Source organism: Tympanuchus pallidicinctus, unplaced genomic scaffold (assembly GCF_026119805.1).
Source record: "Tympanuchus pallidicinctus isolate F22 unplaced genomic scaffold, pur_lepc_1.0 scaffold17, whole genome shotgun sequence".
Taxonomy (NCBI): domain Eukaryota; kingdom Metazoa; phylum Chordata; class Aves; order Galliformes; family Phasianidae; genus Tympanuchus; species Tympanuchus pallidicinctus.
The window spans coordinates 14990678-15007559 of record NW_026294690.1 but is presented as its reverse complement, the minus strand read 5'-3'; the positions used below and the strand labels follow the sequence as shown (position 1 = coordinate 15007559).

Genomic DNA, 16882 nt, shown 5'->3' with positions numbered 1-16882 from the left:
CTGCTGCGCGGCGGCAGGAAAAGGCCCGCTCCTCCGCACGCTCCCCCTCCTCCTTCCCGCCCGCCGCCTCCAGGTGGGCCGGGCCGAAGCCGCGGCGCTGCCCGCGGGTGTGAAGGAGGGGCGGCGCTGCGGCGGCTGAGGACGGAGCTGCGGCGGCTCTGATGGGCCGCGGGGCGCCGAGCGGTGAGCGCCAGGCGGGGGATGGGCCGTGCGGGGCGGGCCGGGGCGCGTCCTGAGGCTGCGGGGCGGGCGGTCCCCGTCCCTCCTCTCCCAACCGGCGTCCGTCGCGGGATGTGCGGCCGCGCTCCGCTCCCCCTCCGTCCCCGTAGGTCCGTGCGTCTGGAGCGCTTCTCCCCAAAGCCGACAGGTAACGCTGTCCGCGCTGCCGGGCTTTGGCTCTTGGGCAAATTACAGCGTAGAAAAGGCTTTTTAGACATCGGTGCGGCGTTTTTTTTCTCCTGAGTGGCTCGGTTCGGGGATGTGTCGGCAGAAGGTGACGTGCCGCAACGCAGCGCAGACCCGCGTGGTCCCTGCAGCCTCCGCGTCCCACCTCGCAACACGACGGCAGCTGCTGCTGCTGCTGGGCTCTGTTGAAGTCGGACCGCTTAGTGGCGGCTGCGCAGCTTCCCTTCCTCTCTTGCTTAATATCTTCCAAGCCGGAGACTGCAGTCTGTGCTAATTTTAACTTTTAAACTTTTGTTCCTCCTTTTCTCTTCTCGCTCTGCTCTCCCGCCTCCCTCCGTACTGCCCGCTCCGTGCTCGGCTCCCACGGCCGCGCTCGGAGGATCCCTCGGGCTCCAGCTAAAGTAAACACGCCCGTTTTAGTCTGTGGCAGTGCGTAATTACCCGGTGATTAATGATCCCCAGATAATCCCGAGGCTGTACAATCTGCTGTCTCCGTGAGAGTTTACTTTCTGTCAGACAAAAAGGCCGCCCCAACGACACAAATGAAAACACTCGGAGTACACGGCGCTGCTACCCGGTATGCCTGAAATGTGCTCTGCTGCACTCACGTTGCCTTTTTTCCTCATGCAGAAGCTGTAAGTTGCCATGTTCATCTTGCTGATGTTTGGATTGCTACTGCGAGAAATCCTGGCTAATTCCCGAGATGAAAATCTCACTGAGCTCAGAAGTATTCCAGAAGAGCCCATGTACAGCTACAGGACTGTCAACCTACCAGACGAGCACATCCCATACTTCCTGCACAACAATCGGCACATTGCTGGCATCTGCAAGCAGGACTCTCACTGCCCTTATAAAGTAGGTTTGATGTCGTTGTGGTTTTGAAGCAGTTTGTTGGTGGACTTGTAGTGGTTTCCTTGCCGGTGAGTTGGTTTTCTTTTAGGAATAGTGATAGGATGAGGGGGAATGGTTTTGAGTTGAGACAGGGGAGATTTAGGTTGGATATATGTGGAAGTTTTTCAGCCAGAGGGTGGTGAGGCATTGGAACAGGTTGCCCAAGGAGGCTGTGGATGCCCCATGCCTGAAGGCATTCAAGGCCAGGCTGGATGTGGCTCTGGGCAGCCTGGTCTGCTGGTTGGTGACCTGCACACAGCAGGGGGTTGGAACCGGATGAGCGCTGTGAGCCTTTTCAACCCAGACCATTCTATGATTCTATGAATAGGAACTGCAGAGGTGGTGAACCTGGGGATCGGGGCTGTGTGTGGCTCAGGGCGATTCCAGCATCTTCTGGGATGGAGCTGTGCTCCCTCTTCTCTGCTTTTCTGCAGCACTGCAGAACCAGCTCTGCTGGGTTTGCCTGGCGGTACTCTCAGCCTGGAGCACTGTGCTTTAGGTGAGCTCAGCTTTGTTGTTCATAGCTGTCGGCAACCTGAGAATTTTGGGATCCTACTTACTGGTTTAGGAAAATTAGTTGTCCTGAAAAGAGATATTAATGGCAAGAATAACAATGCTATGCATGTGCCTCCTGCGGGCCCTCTGCTGTGTGTAAGGAATTGGAGTGTTCCCTCTGAAACAGAGGTCTGTTTTCAGGCAAAGATCTTTATGCAAGATTTGAAAAACAAGATCTGTTATTGAGAGATGGTGTATAAGCTGACGGCTCTGATTGTTGTATTCATTTATTTTGTGTTACAGAAATACTTGAAGAAATTAAAATCCTGCTGGGGCTACGAGAAATCTTGCAAATCAGATCACAGGTTCAGTTACCCGGTGTGTGATTACGTAGAATCTGGATGGTAAGCTTCATCTTAAACGTATAAAGCGCAGTATGTTCAAAAAGAAAAAGAACAAAAAAGTGTACTGCTCACTTTTGTATCAGCTGTGAAGTTGACGTTACTGTGGTCATTAGAGTCATGTCATGCTGTGGTCATTAGAGCCATTAGATGGAGAGCTGTCCATCTGTGTACAGATGCACATATACACATATACACTGTATGTATACTCAGTGTACATCTCTCAGTGTGACTTTCAGCTTTTTAAGGAAGAAAATCCTGCTTGAAATACTTCCTACCACAATGTTTTCCTTATCCTGATTTAGCCTTCAATTCAGATTCTTAAAATAACTCCACAGTTCCTTTTCTTATCTTTAAAAACAGATGAAAAAAATGTTTAAAAGAATTAGATCCATTTACAGCAGAATTGCTTTAAATTGGCATTGATGTTTTCACTGAGGTGTAGCTGATATGTTGCTTCCTGCTTTGCATCTTGAATGTCAGTATAGTACCTGGCTGGCTTTTTTGTTCCCTTTCACTGGGATTAAAAAAAAAGAAGTTATCTGTTAAAACCATTACCAGAATTGAGCAATGGCATTTTATTTTCCTCTCATCAGGGCGAATGACATCGAGACGGCCCAGCAGATATTCTGGAAACAAGCTGACTTTGGTTACATTCGAGAGAGGCTGAATGAAATGAAAACCCATTGTAAGCCTGCAGTAACAGTAGGTGTTTTCAATAGGTATTTTGCTTTTCACTTTGTTTTAAACAGAATCGTTATTATCGATAAAATGTATTTATTTTTTTTTAACAGGGAGATTCATCTCTGACTTGTTCCCAGTTCCTTCAGCATTGCAGAGCAACAAACTTGTACATCGATTTAAGAACTGCAAAGAGAAACCACGAGAGGTCTGATTCTGTGTTGCTGGAGTAAACCTAAGAGGTGGCAGGGGGAGGGGCTCAAAGAGTTTGTTGAATGGAGCTGTGCGTATAGCTGGTGTGCGTGTTGAGCTTTGCAGAGCCCGTGCTCAGAGGTGTATTGCTGAAGCCATGAGGTCTATGTATCTAAAGCTCAATTGCTGTCTGCTGCTGCTGCTGCTGCTGGCAGAATGGATTATTATAAAACTTGTTGTGTTTTTTGAGTGATGATGGGTGATTAAGACACTTCCTCCTCCTGACCGAGCAGAGGATAGTGTTTCTGTATCTTGAGACATTCTTTCTGCATATTCAGACACATCCTTTCTTGTTCAGGTGGGGTGCAACGTAGAGTTGTTTCTGTATGAGGCACTGTGAAAAAAGAACTCAGGTTTTAAATTTGTGCAAAGCTTTGCTGACCTGAGACTAAATAACATTGCCTTGAGTATACAGTCTTGATTGCAGAGCACTCGTGGCACTGTTGCACAAAGGCTGATAGACTTTTATTCATTTGCATTAGATTCAAAGAAGACTTTTTCCAGAAGGGAGAAATTGGAGGTCATTGCACCCTTGATGTTAAAGCATTTTTAGCTGAAGGTCAACGCAAGAGCCCTCTGCAATCTTGGTAAGATTCAGTTGTCAGGGCTGATTCCAATTCACTTCTCCATTTATCTTTTCCTTGGCATTAGCAGCTGTGTGTGAGATGTTTCATTCTGGGGAATTGGTCGTTCCTTTCTAAGGTCAATTTGTGTTGTTTTTTCTAGATATCTCTGTAACTACAACTAGGCAGAGTGCTGTTCTGAGCTATGTTACTTTATAGTTGTACCCTTTCTGCCTAATTTATAGCAGGAACAGGCATAGAACCATTTTGTAATTAGATTTCTAATGCTTAAGTGTTTCTAGTGATATTAGTTAGCCCTGTGCCTAGTTTGCCTATGGAAGGAGTCAATTCTTTCGTTGAGAAATATCTTGAAGTTGGCATTTGTGCCTTAATTTTGGTAGTCCTGGTGACTTGAGCCTGGTCTGGATATATATTCATATACTGTTCCCAGGGAGCCTGTATTTGGAATGTGAAATGGGCAGCGCTATAGAGGCTGAGTAGGAAGTGCAAGGATGCTTTGGTAGTAGGTGGCTACCGTGGGTTACGTGTTAGCACTTCAAAGCTGAGCTGACAGCTAGCTGATAAAGTATGAAGGAAGTGAACTACTAAAATGCCTATAGGAATTGAGTTTTTATGCTTTTTTTTCATGTTTTCAATTAATTTTTTTCCACTTTTTGGACGGATGGTCAATTTCAGTTAAGAAGAGCTGTAGAGGAAGAAAAGGCTTTTCTTCTGTGCCTGCTGTTGTCATTTCAGCTGCTCATCCTTGTTTAGATCCAGGGGTAATAAATATTGCATCTGTATTCATTATTCTGAGCAAAGCATGAAGATCTTGCTGAAGTCTCTGGCAATGCAGATCAAGTTGGACCCACAGATGTTCGCTCTGGGGCTCTTTGTTACGTCTCTCCTGCCTTGATTTGTACATCAAAGATGCTGTTTGCTCCTGAGATCAAAGGCAGTGTTTAACCTCTTGGAGATCATAACCTGAAGAACCTTCCATTAGGATTTGAAATAATTTTAATTGTCAGACTCTATCAGATTTCAGCCATCCTATTAAATCAAGTGGACTGAAAGAACAGTTACTGAATCTTAGGTGTATGAAATACACGTGTTCTGATATGTTAATGACAGAGCATGTTCTCTGTGATTGAATCTTGTAGGTTTGCAGAACTCCAGACGTTTACTTCATTAAACTTCAGGCCCCTGGATGATGGCAAGTGTGATATTGTTATTGAAAAGCCAACATACTTCATGAAATTAGATGCAGGTGGGCCTCTAATCCCTGGACACAAGTATCTTATCTTTTAAGCAAAGTTGTTGTATTCCCCTAAACTGTAACTAGAAGAATTGCAGTGCTTTCAGTCTTTACCTTTGGCAGGGTTGTCTATCTGTGTTAGAAAGCTGATGCTGTCTAGCTTCTCTGTTTTTGGGGGGGCAGAGGAGAACTGCTTTTTGAGTTCTGATGGCAGCTCTTCTTGGGCAGAAGCTTTGTACCAAGAGCTGTGTGTATATGGTCCTAAAGCTGATGTCTGGTCTTGGCTACCAAGCAGCCTGGACTATGTTAACTCTTTGTTTCATGGTAGCTTTTTATGCACTGTGGTCTTAAGGTATTAGCTTAAGAAGCCAAAAGGGAACAAGAATGCTCTGGGAAAGAACCTGAGGAATGTCTTGGGCTTTGGCTCCTGTGCAAGTACAAGTTCTATCTTGTATTCCTCCAGACAGAGCTTCAGTAACCTTAATAAAGAAGAACTAAGAGCAGTGCCAAAGGCCTGTTTTGTCATGTTTCCTGTATATCTAACTAGTTCTTATTAGAGCAGCAGTTACTTTTATGTAGTTTGGAAAGCATTTGCAGTTTATAGAGAGAGAAGTAGTACGTGGAACTTATCTTTTTCTTTCACCATCTTTTTGCTGCTGTTTTGATTTAGTTGAGCTTTTCTTAGCGTGTGTTTTGCTTCAGATCTCTTGCCTCGATTCCTTCTCTTTAAAGGTTTGCTTCTCTAGGGTGTATAAGAAGCATTCAGTCAGAATTAGGAGAAAACCAGTATAAGATGTGAGGTACTAGTAGAGAAAAATGCATGAACCACTGAGGAGTGAGTAGTGAAGCACTTGCTAACATTTATTTCTTTTCCTCAGGTGTTAATATGTACCATCACTTCTGTGACTTCGTCAACCTTTATATTACGCAGCATATTAATAATTCCTTCAGTACTGATGTCAACATAGTCATGTGGGACACTGTAAGTCCACGGTGCTTTTAATATGCTTGTAATGCGTTATATTTCTGCCTAATAGAGACTCTGCAAATTTTAATAGCTACAGTTTAGCTTTGCTGTGGACAGTTAACTGAGTCACGTGGAACTGGTAAGTTTTTGGATCATCTTAATACAGATGCATCACCCCTTAGAATAGATGTTTTTAAGTGGAAATATTTCTGCTGTACTGCTGGATGGGAGCCATGACTTTTGAAGTGTAACAGTAGTTTTACTGACCTGTGTTTAAGTTGTCCAGGGGTTTGTTACAAGTAAACAACTTGTGATATGCCAGACAAATGTATGTCAGGTTCAGAAGGATCAAAGCTTTTGATGATATAAATTGTCCCACGTCTGTTACCTTGTTCTCCTATAATACTGTGTTTTCTTCCTTTGCATTGACTGCTATGACAAATATTCAGTAAAAAACTGCAAATATTTCATGCTTGCTGTTTAATGAGAAGTCTCTTTCTTGGCTCTTCTTTTCCTTTTTTTAGTTCTCTTACATTTTGAAAGGTAAAATAAATGTGCCTGCCAGATAAGCAAGCTTGTTTTATAGAGAGAGCCGTTGTTAATCCAGCCCCAATGGCTTTCTGAAAAGTTCAGCTGTGTCAGAACTGTAAATTACTTTGAAAAGAAACTCTTTTTCTTATATTGCATTGTTGAACCAAATAACTCTTTCAAAGTACCATTCAAAGTATGTACTGTGTCAGCACCATCATTTTAAATGAGTCTTAACTGCTTGGTCTGCTCGAGTTCATTGCCACGGGCAGCCAGATGATGGCACCAACTAACTGCTGATGAGCTGTTTATACCTATCAAGTGATGGACTTGATCTTATTATTCATTCTCTTTTTTTTCTTTTCTTGATGTAATTAGATCTGGGCATACTTTCTAGCTACTGTAGAGTTGGTGCACTACTCTTATTAAGCAGCAATGCCCTCTGATGTAGGTTAAACAGAGCAGAAAATGAGTAGGAAATCCACTGGGTGTTGATCTGCAGACTGTCTTTGCAACTGCAAGAAAGCAATGTTTCTAAAGCCCTTTTAAGGTGAGCAGGTAGAGTGAAGTCCTTTCAGCATGTTTCCCAATTTCCCCTTCCACCAAATCAGATCATTGCTTTCAGTTTGAGGTGCGTGTGCAGTACACAAGTGAGCGTCCCAGAACAGAGGCAAATATGGAACAAACTTGCTGTGACATTTTACTTCAAATGCTACTGCTGCACTTGGGTTCCTGGGTGGTTTTTTGGTCTCAGAAGTCCAAATTTACATCTTCTTCCCTCCTATTTCTGTTGCTTCTGTTCTACTTGTGTTCTGTTGTCTCTGGGGAAACACCTTACACCTTGCTCCTAACTCAGATTCTAATCTGCTGCTGAAGAAGAATTTGTCTAGATTGCTAAGTTACAGAACTGTTTTAATAAAAAATTAACTACCTGCCAGGCAATTCAACTAGCTTTGTAAGTGCAGTTCTACATATTTAGTACTGTGTGCCTTCTGTGCTAGAATGTCTTAGGTTCTGTGGTGGTGATGTGCATGTTAAGATTGTGTTTAAGCTTCTGTATAGAACTTTTAAGTCACAGAGGGAGTTTTTGCATGCACTTATGTCATCATTGTGCCTTTCTGTCCTTCCTTTCTCACACAGAGCTCCTATGGCTATGGCGACCTGTTCAGCGAGACGTGGAAGGCATTTACTGACTATGATATAATACACTTGAAAACTTTTGACTCTAAAAGGGTATGGAATTTCATATTTTGTCTTAATTCATAGTGACTGTGTATTAAGAATGACTGCTTGTAAAGCTGCCTCTGGATATATATTTTTCAGAGGGGAGCACTGATGCTTTACATGCATGTTTAATTAGTGTAAAACGAGTGTGTTGCAAACAGGAGATATAGCTGTAACCCAATTCTGTGGCATGTCTGCATTTACATAGACGGACCAAACTTTTTGAGAAGTGATATTTGTGTATTTGTTTCACTTCTGCAACACATTCAGAGCTCATATCAGTCTCTTAAATCCCTTAAACTCATTCTAAACTCTACACTTCACCTGGTTTTCTTTTATTTAATTCAGATTTGTTTTGTTTTGTTTTTCCCATTTGTTTTTTTGATGTCTTCCCACATGTGAATCTGTAGCATCTGAGCTGAGATCTCCTTTGGGATGAGGATGCTCTTTGTTCTACTCTTTTGCACAAGGAAGTGAGGATGTTCTGACAGGAGTGTGTAATTGCTGGCTCATTGTAAGCAGTGATCCCACTGAATGAGCATGGGACAAACCAGTGGAAGGTAACAGCACACAGTGTAACTTGTGATCTCCTTTTGCAGGTGTGCTTTAAAGAAGCAGTCTTCTCATTGCTGCCCCGAATGCGGTATGGCTTGTTTTATAACACACCATTGGTGAGTCCTCCTTATCCATCCTTGTGGTAGCTACATGTGTATGTGACACTGTGGAGTCTGAGCTAATGAATCTCTCAGGTGTCCAGCTGAGTTGCCATGAAGCGTACTGCACTGAAGCTCTGTTTAACTTGAAATGATTTTAAAGTTACTTCAGCTAGTCAACAGTAACTGGTTATATGCAATCCTCTATCCCACTGTTCTTGAGATATGCTGTACCTCTTTACTGAGGGGACACCACGAAGTGGGTCTTGGGCAAATCTTTTGGCAGAGCACAAGAGCTTCTACTCTGACAGACTTTCCTAGGCTTATTAGCTCATGTCTTTAGGCTATAGCACTACAGAGAGAGACACATTGCTTCTAAATGAAAGTGCTGCTTGCATTGCAGCAAATAGTGATGTGCTTAGTGCAGTGTGTGATATTTGGCTTTTGTTCCATATGAATGGCACAGGACTGATACCAGAGAGAGATTTTTTTTCTGTGTGGAATAACCTTTCATAGTAATGATTGCTTTTCTACTTTCAGATATCTGGCTGCCACGGTACAGGGCTGTTCAGAGCATTTTCTCAGCATGTGTTACACAGATTAAATATCACACAAGAAGGACCCAAGGTATGATAACCGAATGCTGAAACTGTAATATGGAGCTGACAGATCCTAGCACAGAAACAACATCATCTAGCTGGTGTGGAGTGATTTCGGTGTGGAATGGGAGCACACAGTGCACTTTCTGGTGCTTCTAATCAGTCAGTTTGTTCTGTAAAGGCTTTCAGCAAACATAAGGACAGTTGCCCTCTTGTCTTATTTCCAAAGGCCAGGCCTTTAGAACATCTTCCTTTCAATCCTAGGGTCTCCTCCCTTCCTCTGTTCTCTGTTTCTGAGGTCTTTGTGTTCTTCCCAGCCAAGCAGTATGTGGTACATGATTTCTTCTGGAGCATGCTGACAAGAACTTGCCCTTGGGCCCAATCGAGAGGATCCCATAAAGCAAAACAGCCACCTTGTTCTCTGCAGGCATGCTCTTTATCCATCCTCATAGGTAGTGCTGAGCTCAGATCAGAGGAGGAGATGACTGAGTCTGGTCCTTCTATTCCTGCCCAGTACCACCTGTCTGGCTTCTCTGTTGTACGTGCTGGTAGTTGTTGCAAATTGTCACAAGGGCTGCATTGGTGGGTACAGCAGTCCTGAGCTTCTTGAAGTGTTTGCTAGACAGTAGCTTGTGTATCACTGAGGGCCACGCATTCAAAGCACAGTGCAGACATTCAGTTATGCTTCTCCTGCTGACACTGATGGGAGTCAATGCAGTTCAATCTCTTTATTTCACTTGGAACGTTCACCCCCATGAGACCAATTAATTTATAAAGAGGTAAAATGGAGAATTGTTACAGATGAAAAATACTTTTTTTTTTCCCCGTGGATCTTGTGCACAAACCGTCCTGAAAGCTGCTTTCAAAAACTGCAGTATAATGCATAACACAAAGACTCTCTTGTACAGAATAAAATAAATCTCTCAGAAAGCACTTTATTATTTGTTAATAGTCAGACTTTCACAAAGTTTTTGACGTGTTGAATCTGCTGGAAAATACGGCGTGAATTTTAAGGTGGTTCCCTCATCTATTACACAAGGAAGGAAAATATTGCTCAAATAATTGCCAAAATTAAGTATGGACGTTGTGGTTGTGTTTGTGAGATCTGCCTCGCTGCTGATCCTCTGCTTCTTCTTTGTTTTTAGGACGGGAAGATCCGCGTCACAATACTCGCACGCAGTACAGATTACCGGAAAATATTAAACCAGAATGAGGTGTGGCCCTTTTTATTCTTAAAACAAATGTATTGGAAGTTAAATGTTGCTCACTGGATTGATTCTTCAGGCACAGCCAAGACGTCTGCTGACAAATCTTGGGCAAATGCATTTAGTGCTAATATTAATTTCTTCTGATAGGCCGTTTATCCTGTCTCTACTTCTGTACACCAGATGCTGAACCTTGTTGCCCTTTTTAAAATTCCAATGGAAGACTACAGATGTAATACTAAAAGTATTTCCTCTTAACAAACAGATGCTGCAGTGCTTCTGATGACATTAAATTATTTTGCTTTCAGATAATTCTTTTTAGTTTCTAACGTTCCCAGTGTTAAGGGCTCTATCAAAAGCTCTGCTACACTTGCAGATCAAAATGTGTAAGCAGTTGTATCTGAGTGCATGCATTTAAAACTCTGTGAGTTTTCACACTGAATCACTGTTTTGAATCATGCAGCTTAGTGGCTTTATGGTGAAGCTTTTCTTGTGATAAAATGATAGCATCGCTTTTTTTTATAGCTCTCTTCATTCTTAGCTGCTGGTGCCTGACAAAAATGGATGGGCATTATTATGTAATGTAAGGGAGAAACTGAGTCTTACATCATGCAATAGCTTGGTGTCAGAGCAGGCAGAGCTCAATTGCCAGACTTGTGCATTGTCTGCTGCACTGACCACAGTGCCTGCTTACACCAGCTGTGCTGTGTAATTTCTAATAATGAGCATACAATGGAAAATGAGAAATTAATCTTTTCTTTACTGATCTTTTGTTAAGAAAAATACTTGTATCTCTCTCCCTGTCCTGCTAGCTCTTAAATGAAGACTTGGAAAAAGCCCTTTTAAGTTAGAAACCTGGGCTCTGTTGGCTTTATTTCTTGTATGAGTAGGAGTCTGACGTGGTCATGTATTGTTGAAAAACCTTCTAGTTGCCAATTTGCTTCATTAGGTATTGGAACATCTTTTGAAAATCCAATCTAAATTGTCACATCTTCATCAATTCCCACCCTCAGCAAAACTGATACCAGTTTGAGTGGCTTGGCATTTGGCCCTGTAGCATACTTAAAAGTCAGCAGTAGTCTCTGATTCAAGTCCCCTCTGCAATGGCTGATTTACTAGGAGTGATATATGTATCCTAAATGAGAATGTGGAAAAGTAGGAGAACATCTCCTTTATATGCAGTGACAGTATGTTGTGTCTTCCTTGTTGTAATTCCCTGGTGAGGAGTATAGGGGAGGAATTAATTCAAGCAGAGCACCAAATCACTGTGATTTTTTTTTTTTTTGCTCTCCCCTCTTAGCTGGTGAATGCTTTGAAAACAGTGTCAACGTTGGAGGTCAAAGTGGTGGACTACAAATACAAGTATGTATGTTGCTAGAGGAAACTAGTATGGCTCCATGCTTTCTGTGGCTGGTGCAAGCTGTTGTCATGCAGAAGTATCCATGTCCCACTTTCTAAGCTGTGCAAAATCCAGGAACTGGTAGGAAGAGATGAATGTTACTGAGGGAGTGGTGGGTGAGCTAGTTAAGCATTCCCGTCCTATGATGCAGTGCCTAGGAATGAAACTATCCTGCAGTATGCTGGTGTCTTATTTTATATGACTCTTAATTTAGTAATGAATGATAACTCAACTTACTTGCTGCTCTGTTGGCCCCCAAAGACACCACTGAGATCATTTTGTGGTGCCTAGATATGCTAGGCACTGTGCCAGTGAGAAATGGCCTGAAAAAGAAGTTCCCAAGTGGTGCATTTCTGCACCAGATGGCAGCAGCTCCTTTGTGATCAGTGGTGCTGTCATGGATCACACAGGAATAGTGAGGAACTGAAGCTTTGCCTAAGCAAAAGCAAAGCAAGGAAGTCAAAATTTGATTCCTTTTCCTTTGTCAATGACAGCATTTAAGGAGTGAATAATACAAGAGAAGAGGATGGGTTTCCAGGTCCCTTTGTTTGAAAGCATAACTGAGTGATGCTTCCAGACTTCCTGTACTTGTTGAAACTGTACTACCATTCACTATTAGAGATTTCTACAGCCATCCTGCTACATCATCCCCATCACAGTTAAGGGGTTTCCCTGATGTCTGCACTTACAGTAGTTTGAGCAGTTGACATTTTCCTGTTGCAGTTTAAGCCAGCTTCTTTCTATTTTCAGAATTATCAAAGAATTTACTCTCTTCCTTTTTATTGTGTGTACTGTTAACACGTGAATGAAGCCTGCTGTGATTTCCCTTTCCACTTGTCAGTCTTCTTTCACAATTAAGTATCTTTAGCCCATTGTTTACTTGTGTGCTCAGGGAATACCTGGCTATTTAAAATACTGTATTTGGAGATTACATTCGAAGGATGGGAAAGAAGTGAGAGTTTGAAGCAGGAACTGAAAAACAAAGCAAAAATCCATCTCCAAACTGTGACAAGTTTAAACTTACCAATGAAATCACACCTTTGGAATAGGCTCTCATTAATGTGAAGCTTTGAAACCTGTCTGCATTTCTTCTAATTCCATGCTGAGTTATTGCTCACTGCCACATTTCTGATTCTTCGAACTGTTCCTTGAAAAATCAATTCTCTTTCACTATTCCCTTAAGATAATTTTGTGCTTTCTACATGTAACTGATTCTTACTGAGATGGATAGGCATGCCACAGCACTATTTTTGTTGTGTTTTCTGCAGGGAACTTGAATTTTCAGAGCAATTAAGAATTACACATAACTCTGATATATTCATTGGGATGCATGGAGCTGGACTTACCCATTTGCTTTTTCTACCAGACTGGGCTGTTGTTTTTGAACTGTAAGTGTTTCTCTTCTCTTTCCTTTTCTATTATACACACAACTGCAAAAATCTGTTCAAATATGTTAATTAAGCACTTTCCCCTTCTAGTATTTGACTACAAATGTTTTCACTTGTGTTGTCTTCTAGTCTTCGTTTTTGACAATGTCTCCTGGAAACATAAAGTGAGCAAGCTTTCATTAACAGGTGATGGTGTAGCTATCATAAAAACTTAGCAAGTGATTTCTTAAAATGTTATGTTATCAATACGATGCAGCATTTTATACAACACATCTCACAGATCAGATTCTGCCTATGGGTCTGAGGTACAATGATGTTTTGGTGATCTGTCTGATCATATAGCAGTGCATGTTCAGCCTGTTACAGGTCCCTGGGGAGGATATTGCTGCTCTCCTTTCCATACTTGGGAAACAAGCACCAGCTTGCTGGCCAAGCTCAGCTGAGTGTCATTCTATCTTATCCAAAGTTCTCCAGTCGTTCCATTTGAAATATGTTTTGTCATGAAGCTGCCTGTTAATAGATATTCCAGTTTTGTGGAACTAAAGAAAAAATGCAGCGTGCTTGTCCAGAGAGCCCTGAATTCCCTATCTTAGGAAATCCCACCTATTCCCCTGCAGCAGGGAAGGCCGTGGAGCTGCTGATGTGGTGTAATCTTGGCTTGAGAACATTAGGAAATGAATTCAGACACCGAGGGTTTTTCTTAATGCCCAAGAACTGCTGCAGTTGGGCTGGGAGGTGTCTGATGTGCCTCAATCTGTCTCCTTGAGCACATGTTAAGAAGAGGTGGGCAGTCCTTGTTCTTCTCTGCAGTGGAGCAGAATTTGTCCATGATTTCGTTACCTTGGAATTGGCCAACAAAGGTGTAGGCTTAGACCCTTTTTTCCTGTTCTATCCTGATCAATTTGAGCACGAACTCTGCAGGTGAGTGGGTCCTTCTGCCTTTTCCTAGGTACAATTGTGAGGATGAACGTTGTTACCTGGATTTGGCAAGACTGAGAGGCATTCACTACATCACTTGGCGAAAAAGAAATAAAGTGTTCCCTCAAGATCAGGTAATGATGGCCACTGGTGGAAGGGTGGGGATATTTGTTTTTTTTGCTGAATTCATACTCCAATGAATAGATTTAAAGGCTAGTTTGTTTTACTTGTCTGTGTTCACGTACTTGAAATACGGTTTTCATTCTTAAGACCAAATGAATTAAATTCCATGTTGTGATTAAGAAATCGTTTGGTATTAATGAATGAGGGAAGAAGAGAAATTAATCCATTAAGCCATCCATTGCATTGCTGTTATGCAGTTACTTTGCTGAATCTTTTGCCTCAGAGCAGATCAGTGGATCAGAAATAATGTATTAATAGCACATGCTCCGTTTTTTTTTCTTGCTTTTGAATGGAAGATGTATGGGAACTTTTTCTGTCTAAAAGGCCTTATTTCATTTTTTAGGGACACCACCCAACGCTGGGAGAGCATCCAAAATTTACAAACTACTCTTTTGATGTGGAAGAATTTATGTACTTGGTGCTTTTGGCTGCAAATCATGTTTCACAGCATTCCAAGTGGCCATTTAGGGTAAAGCACGATGAATTCTAAATCAGACTTCTGACTGAAATACTATTTTTGAATAATGCTCCATAAAACACTGTAACAACGTGAAGCAAAATGCTGGTGTGAAAGAAGTAAACCTCTACGAGGGAAATAACTCTTAATTAGTTTGTCAGAACACTTCAGGGCACCACACCTTATATGTCATCCATCTCTTTAATTCCGGGTGTTTTTCTTAAATAAGAAATATTTATAGAAATTTTCCCTCCCTTTCCTCCTATATTTCTGCATTCCAGATTCTGAAATACCTGTCTTTGTAAAAACATATGTCCATCCATTTCATTCACATTAGAGATTCTTTACGTTTTTGCATTTAACTTTGACTCTTCTCCCTCTAGTTTTAGGTGCTAAAATGTAACAGATCTGCTCAGTAAGTTTTGTCAGTCTTCTTCTCAATGCAAGTAAACCTTTTCCTAAATGAATACTTAAAACTTCAGGTCATCTGGGTATTTCCTACTTTGTCACTTAACGCAGCAGTTCTGCAGTGGAAAACCTATGCAAATTGGAAGAAAAGCACACACAAAAACCTTCATCTTTTTGAGGATGCTGAAGGGATTGGACTTCAGGGTTGTTTTTTTTTTTAATGACAAATGATAAGGAATAAAGGATGTCTTTCAGCTGCAGCTGGAAGGAAATGAAATCATGAGGAACTTTGTTCATGGAATCATTAAAAGCCTCATCTATTTCTGTTTTTGTTTTCTTGAAATGTTGAGGAGTCAATCTCAGAAACTTACAAGAGTCCTTCCAAAGCCAATAGCATCGCTGACGGTTCTCACTGAAGCCAAAATTGAGTTGTTTATAAAATCCCCCCCCCTGATTTATGGGCTGATACAGTTTGGTGCTAAGGAGGGGAGGAGGGAAAGAAGGAAACAAACAGCATAGTTGCGTTGTCTTAAGGGGATCCAGGAGGATGTGTGGAAGAACCAAGTTCAGTGAGATTTCAAAGGCAAAAAAAAGAAGAGTTCCCTTTAACACTGTGGATTTTCTGAGAATATATTCCCACGATACATTTGCAGTATAATCAAACAGTTTCAGTGGCTTGAAGCAAAGCATACATTTGTATGCAAAAGCAAGGCAGTTACAGTAAATGCAAACACTCCACTGGTATAATTGTAGATATTATTGACTTCCATTCACCAACAGTCATAGGCAATTTCACAGAGAGTAGCTACACTCACTGACCTGCCTGTCCTGGTAAAAATGACTTACAGTAAGCATAATTTTCATACAGATCTCTCGTGACCTTAAGCAGTGCATAGGAAAAGCTGATCCATGAGGTATTTTAAGGTATTTGGTGCAATTTTTGGTGTGGCGTGTTGTGTTGATGGATAAAACTGTTTGACTTTGAAGAACCATGGAAGCAAAATTGCACTTATTTATATGGGGAGAAGGAGAAAACTTTGAGAATATGATGTCCTGTGTTTGTGTTTTGGGTTGGGTTTGGTTTTGTTTGTTTCTAAATCTTGTAGGATTTTTTAAAGTTATGTATAAACTTAAGTCAGTGAAATGTGTGAGTGTGAAGAGGGGAAAACAACCCGACAAAATAACTGAAAATATAAAAGACATTTAACTATGAACTGTGCACAGATGTATTTGATAACTTTTATAAAAAGACTTTTAATAAAAAATTACAACAAACTTTTGGTCATGGTTTGTCAGGTGTTGGAAGGCAGCGTTGCAGATACCAGTCATTGCGTAGCGTTGTCTCTTGACTTCTCCTGCCGTGATAACCTGCTGTCTGGAGATCCAAGCTGGTACTTGTTTCTTTAGCTGTTCAAGTAATTGTGTGAGGGCAAATGTTCTTGAATCTTTACAGAAGCAGCTAATGAGGAGCTTCTCTTTCATGCTGTGCTAGGACTCACTAAATCGAGCGGTCAACCATATGCTTGAATGCGTGGTGAGAGGCTGCGGGGACTGCATCCAAGGGTGAAATGTCCTGCCAGCATTCACTGGTTCTGCACATTTGAGTGCAGTGTCAATAGTTGATACTGACATTAGCCAACATATTCTTTAGTCTTTGTGGTTTAATATTATGGGGATGAAAATAGTAATCTGGTTGATGAGCTTTATGAGTAGTCCTAAAATTTTCTTGGCAGTCGAAAGGAGTTCTGGTGGATTGATGGGATTTTGCCAGTAAATCCTCAGATTTGTGAGGATTGAGGGTCTGAAAGAGGGTCTGGGCCATCTCAGTCTGCCAGGAAATGGGAATCAGAGGGAATCTTTGGGACTTTCTGGGTTGTTTGTTCTTTAGGCAGGGTGCAGTTTGGGGCTGTATATTCCTAACAGATTATAGGAGTTTTTATCTTCGCTACTCTTGATTTTTGTCTCAGGATTACTGAAGAATTAAAATTGTGTTTAACTTGCACAATTACA

At 41.7% G+C, this 16882-nt stretch overlaps 1 protein-coding gene across 2 annotated transcripts; it reads left to right on the top strand.

Moving 5' to 3' along the window:
- The first annotated feature begins 45 nt into the window (after window positions 1–45).
- EOGT (EGF domain specific O-linked N-acetylglucosamine transferase) lies at window positions 46–16147 on the top strand. 2 transcript variants are annotated; one of them, XM_052678300.1, is made up of 16 exons: window positions 46–183; window positions 1036–1260; window positions 2095–2195; window positions 2789–2897; window positions 2987–3081; window positions 3608–3712; window positions 4849–4955; window positions 5822–5925; window positions 7579–7671; window positions 8262–8333; window positions 8856–8942; window positions 10060–10128; window positions 11420–11481; window positions 12787–12906; window positions 13856–13958; window positions 14351–16147. In XM_052678300.1, exons 2-16 carry the CDS (start codon window positions 1051–1053, stop codon window positions 14495–14497), a joined length of 1584 nt encoding a protein of 527 aa, XP_052534260.1. In that variant the 5' UTR covers window positions 46–183; window positions 1036–1050; the 3' UTR covers window positions 14498–16147. The 2 variants fall into 2 exon arrangements, with proteins under 2 accessions (XP_052534260.1, XP_052534259.1); XM_052678299.1 differs by lacking the exon at window positions 46–183 and adding an exon at window positions 234–367.
- Window positions 16148–16882: the final 735 nt, after the last annotated feature.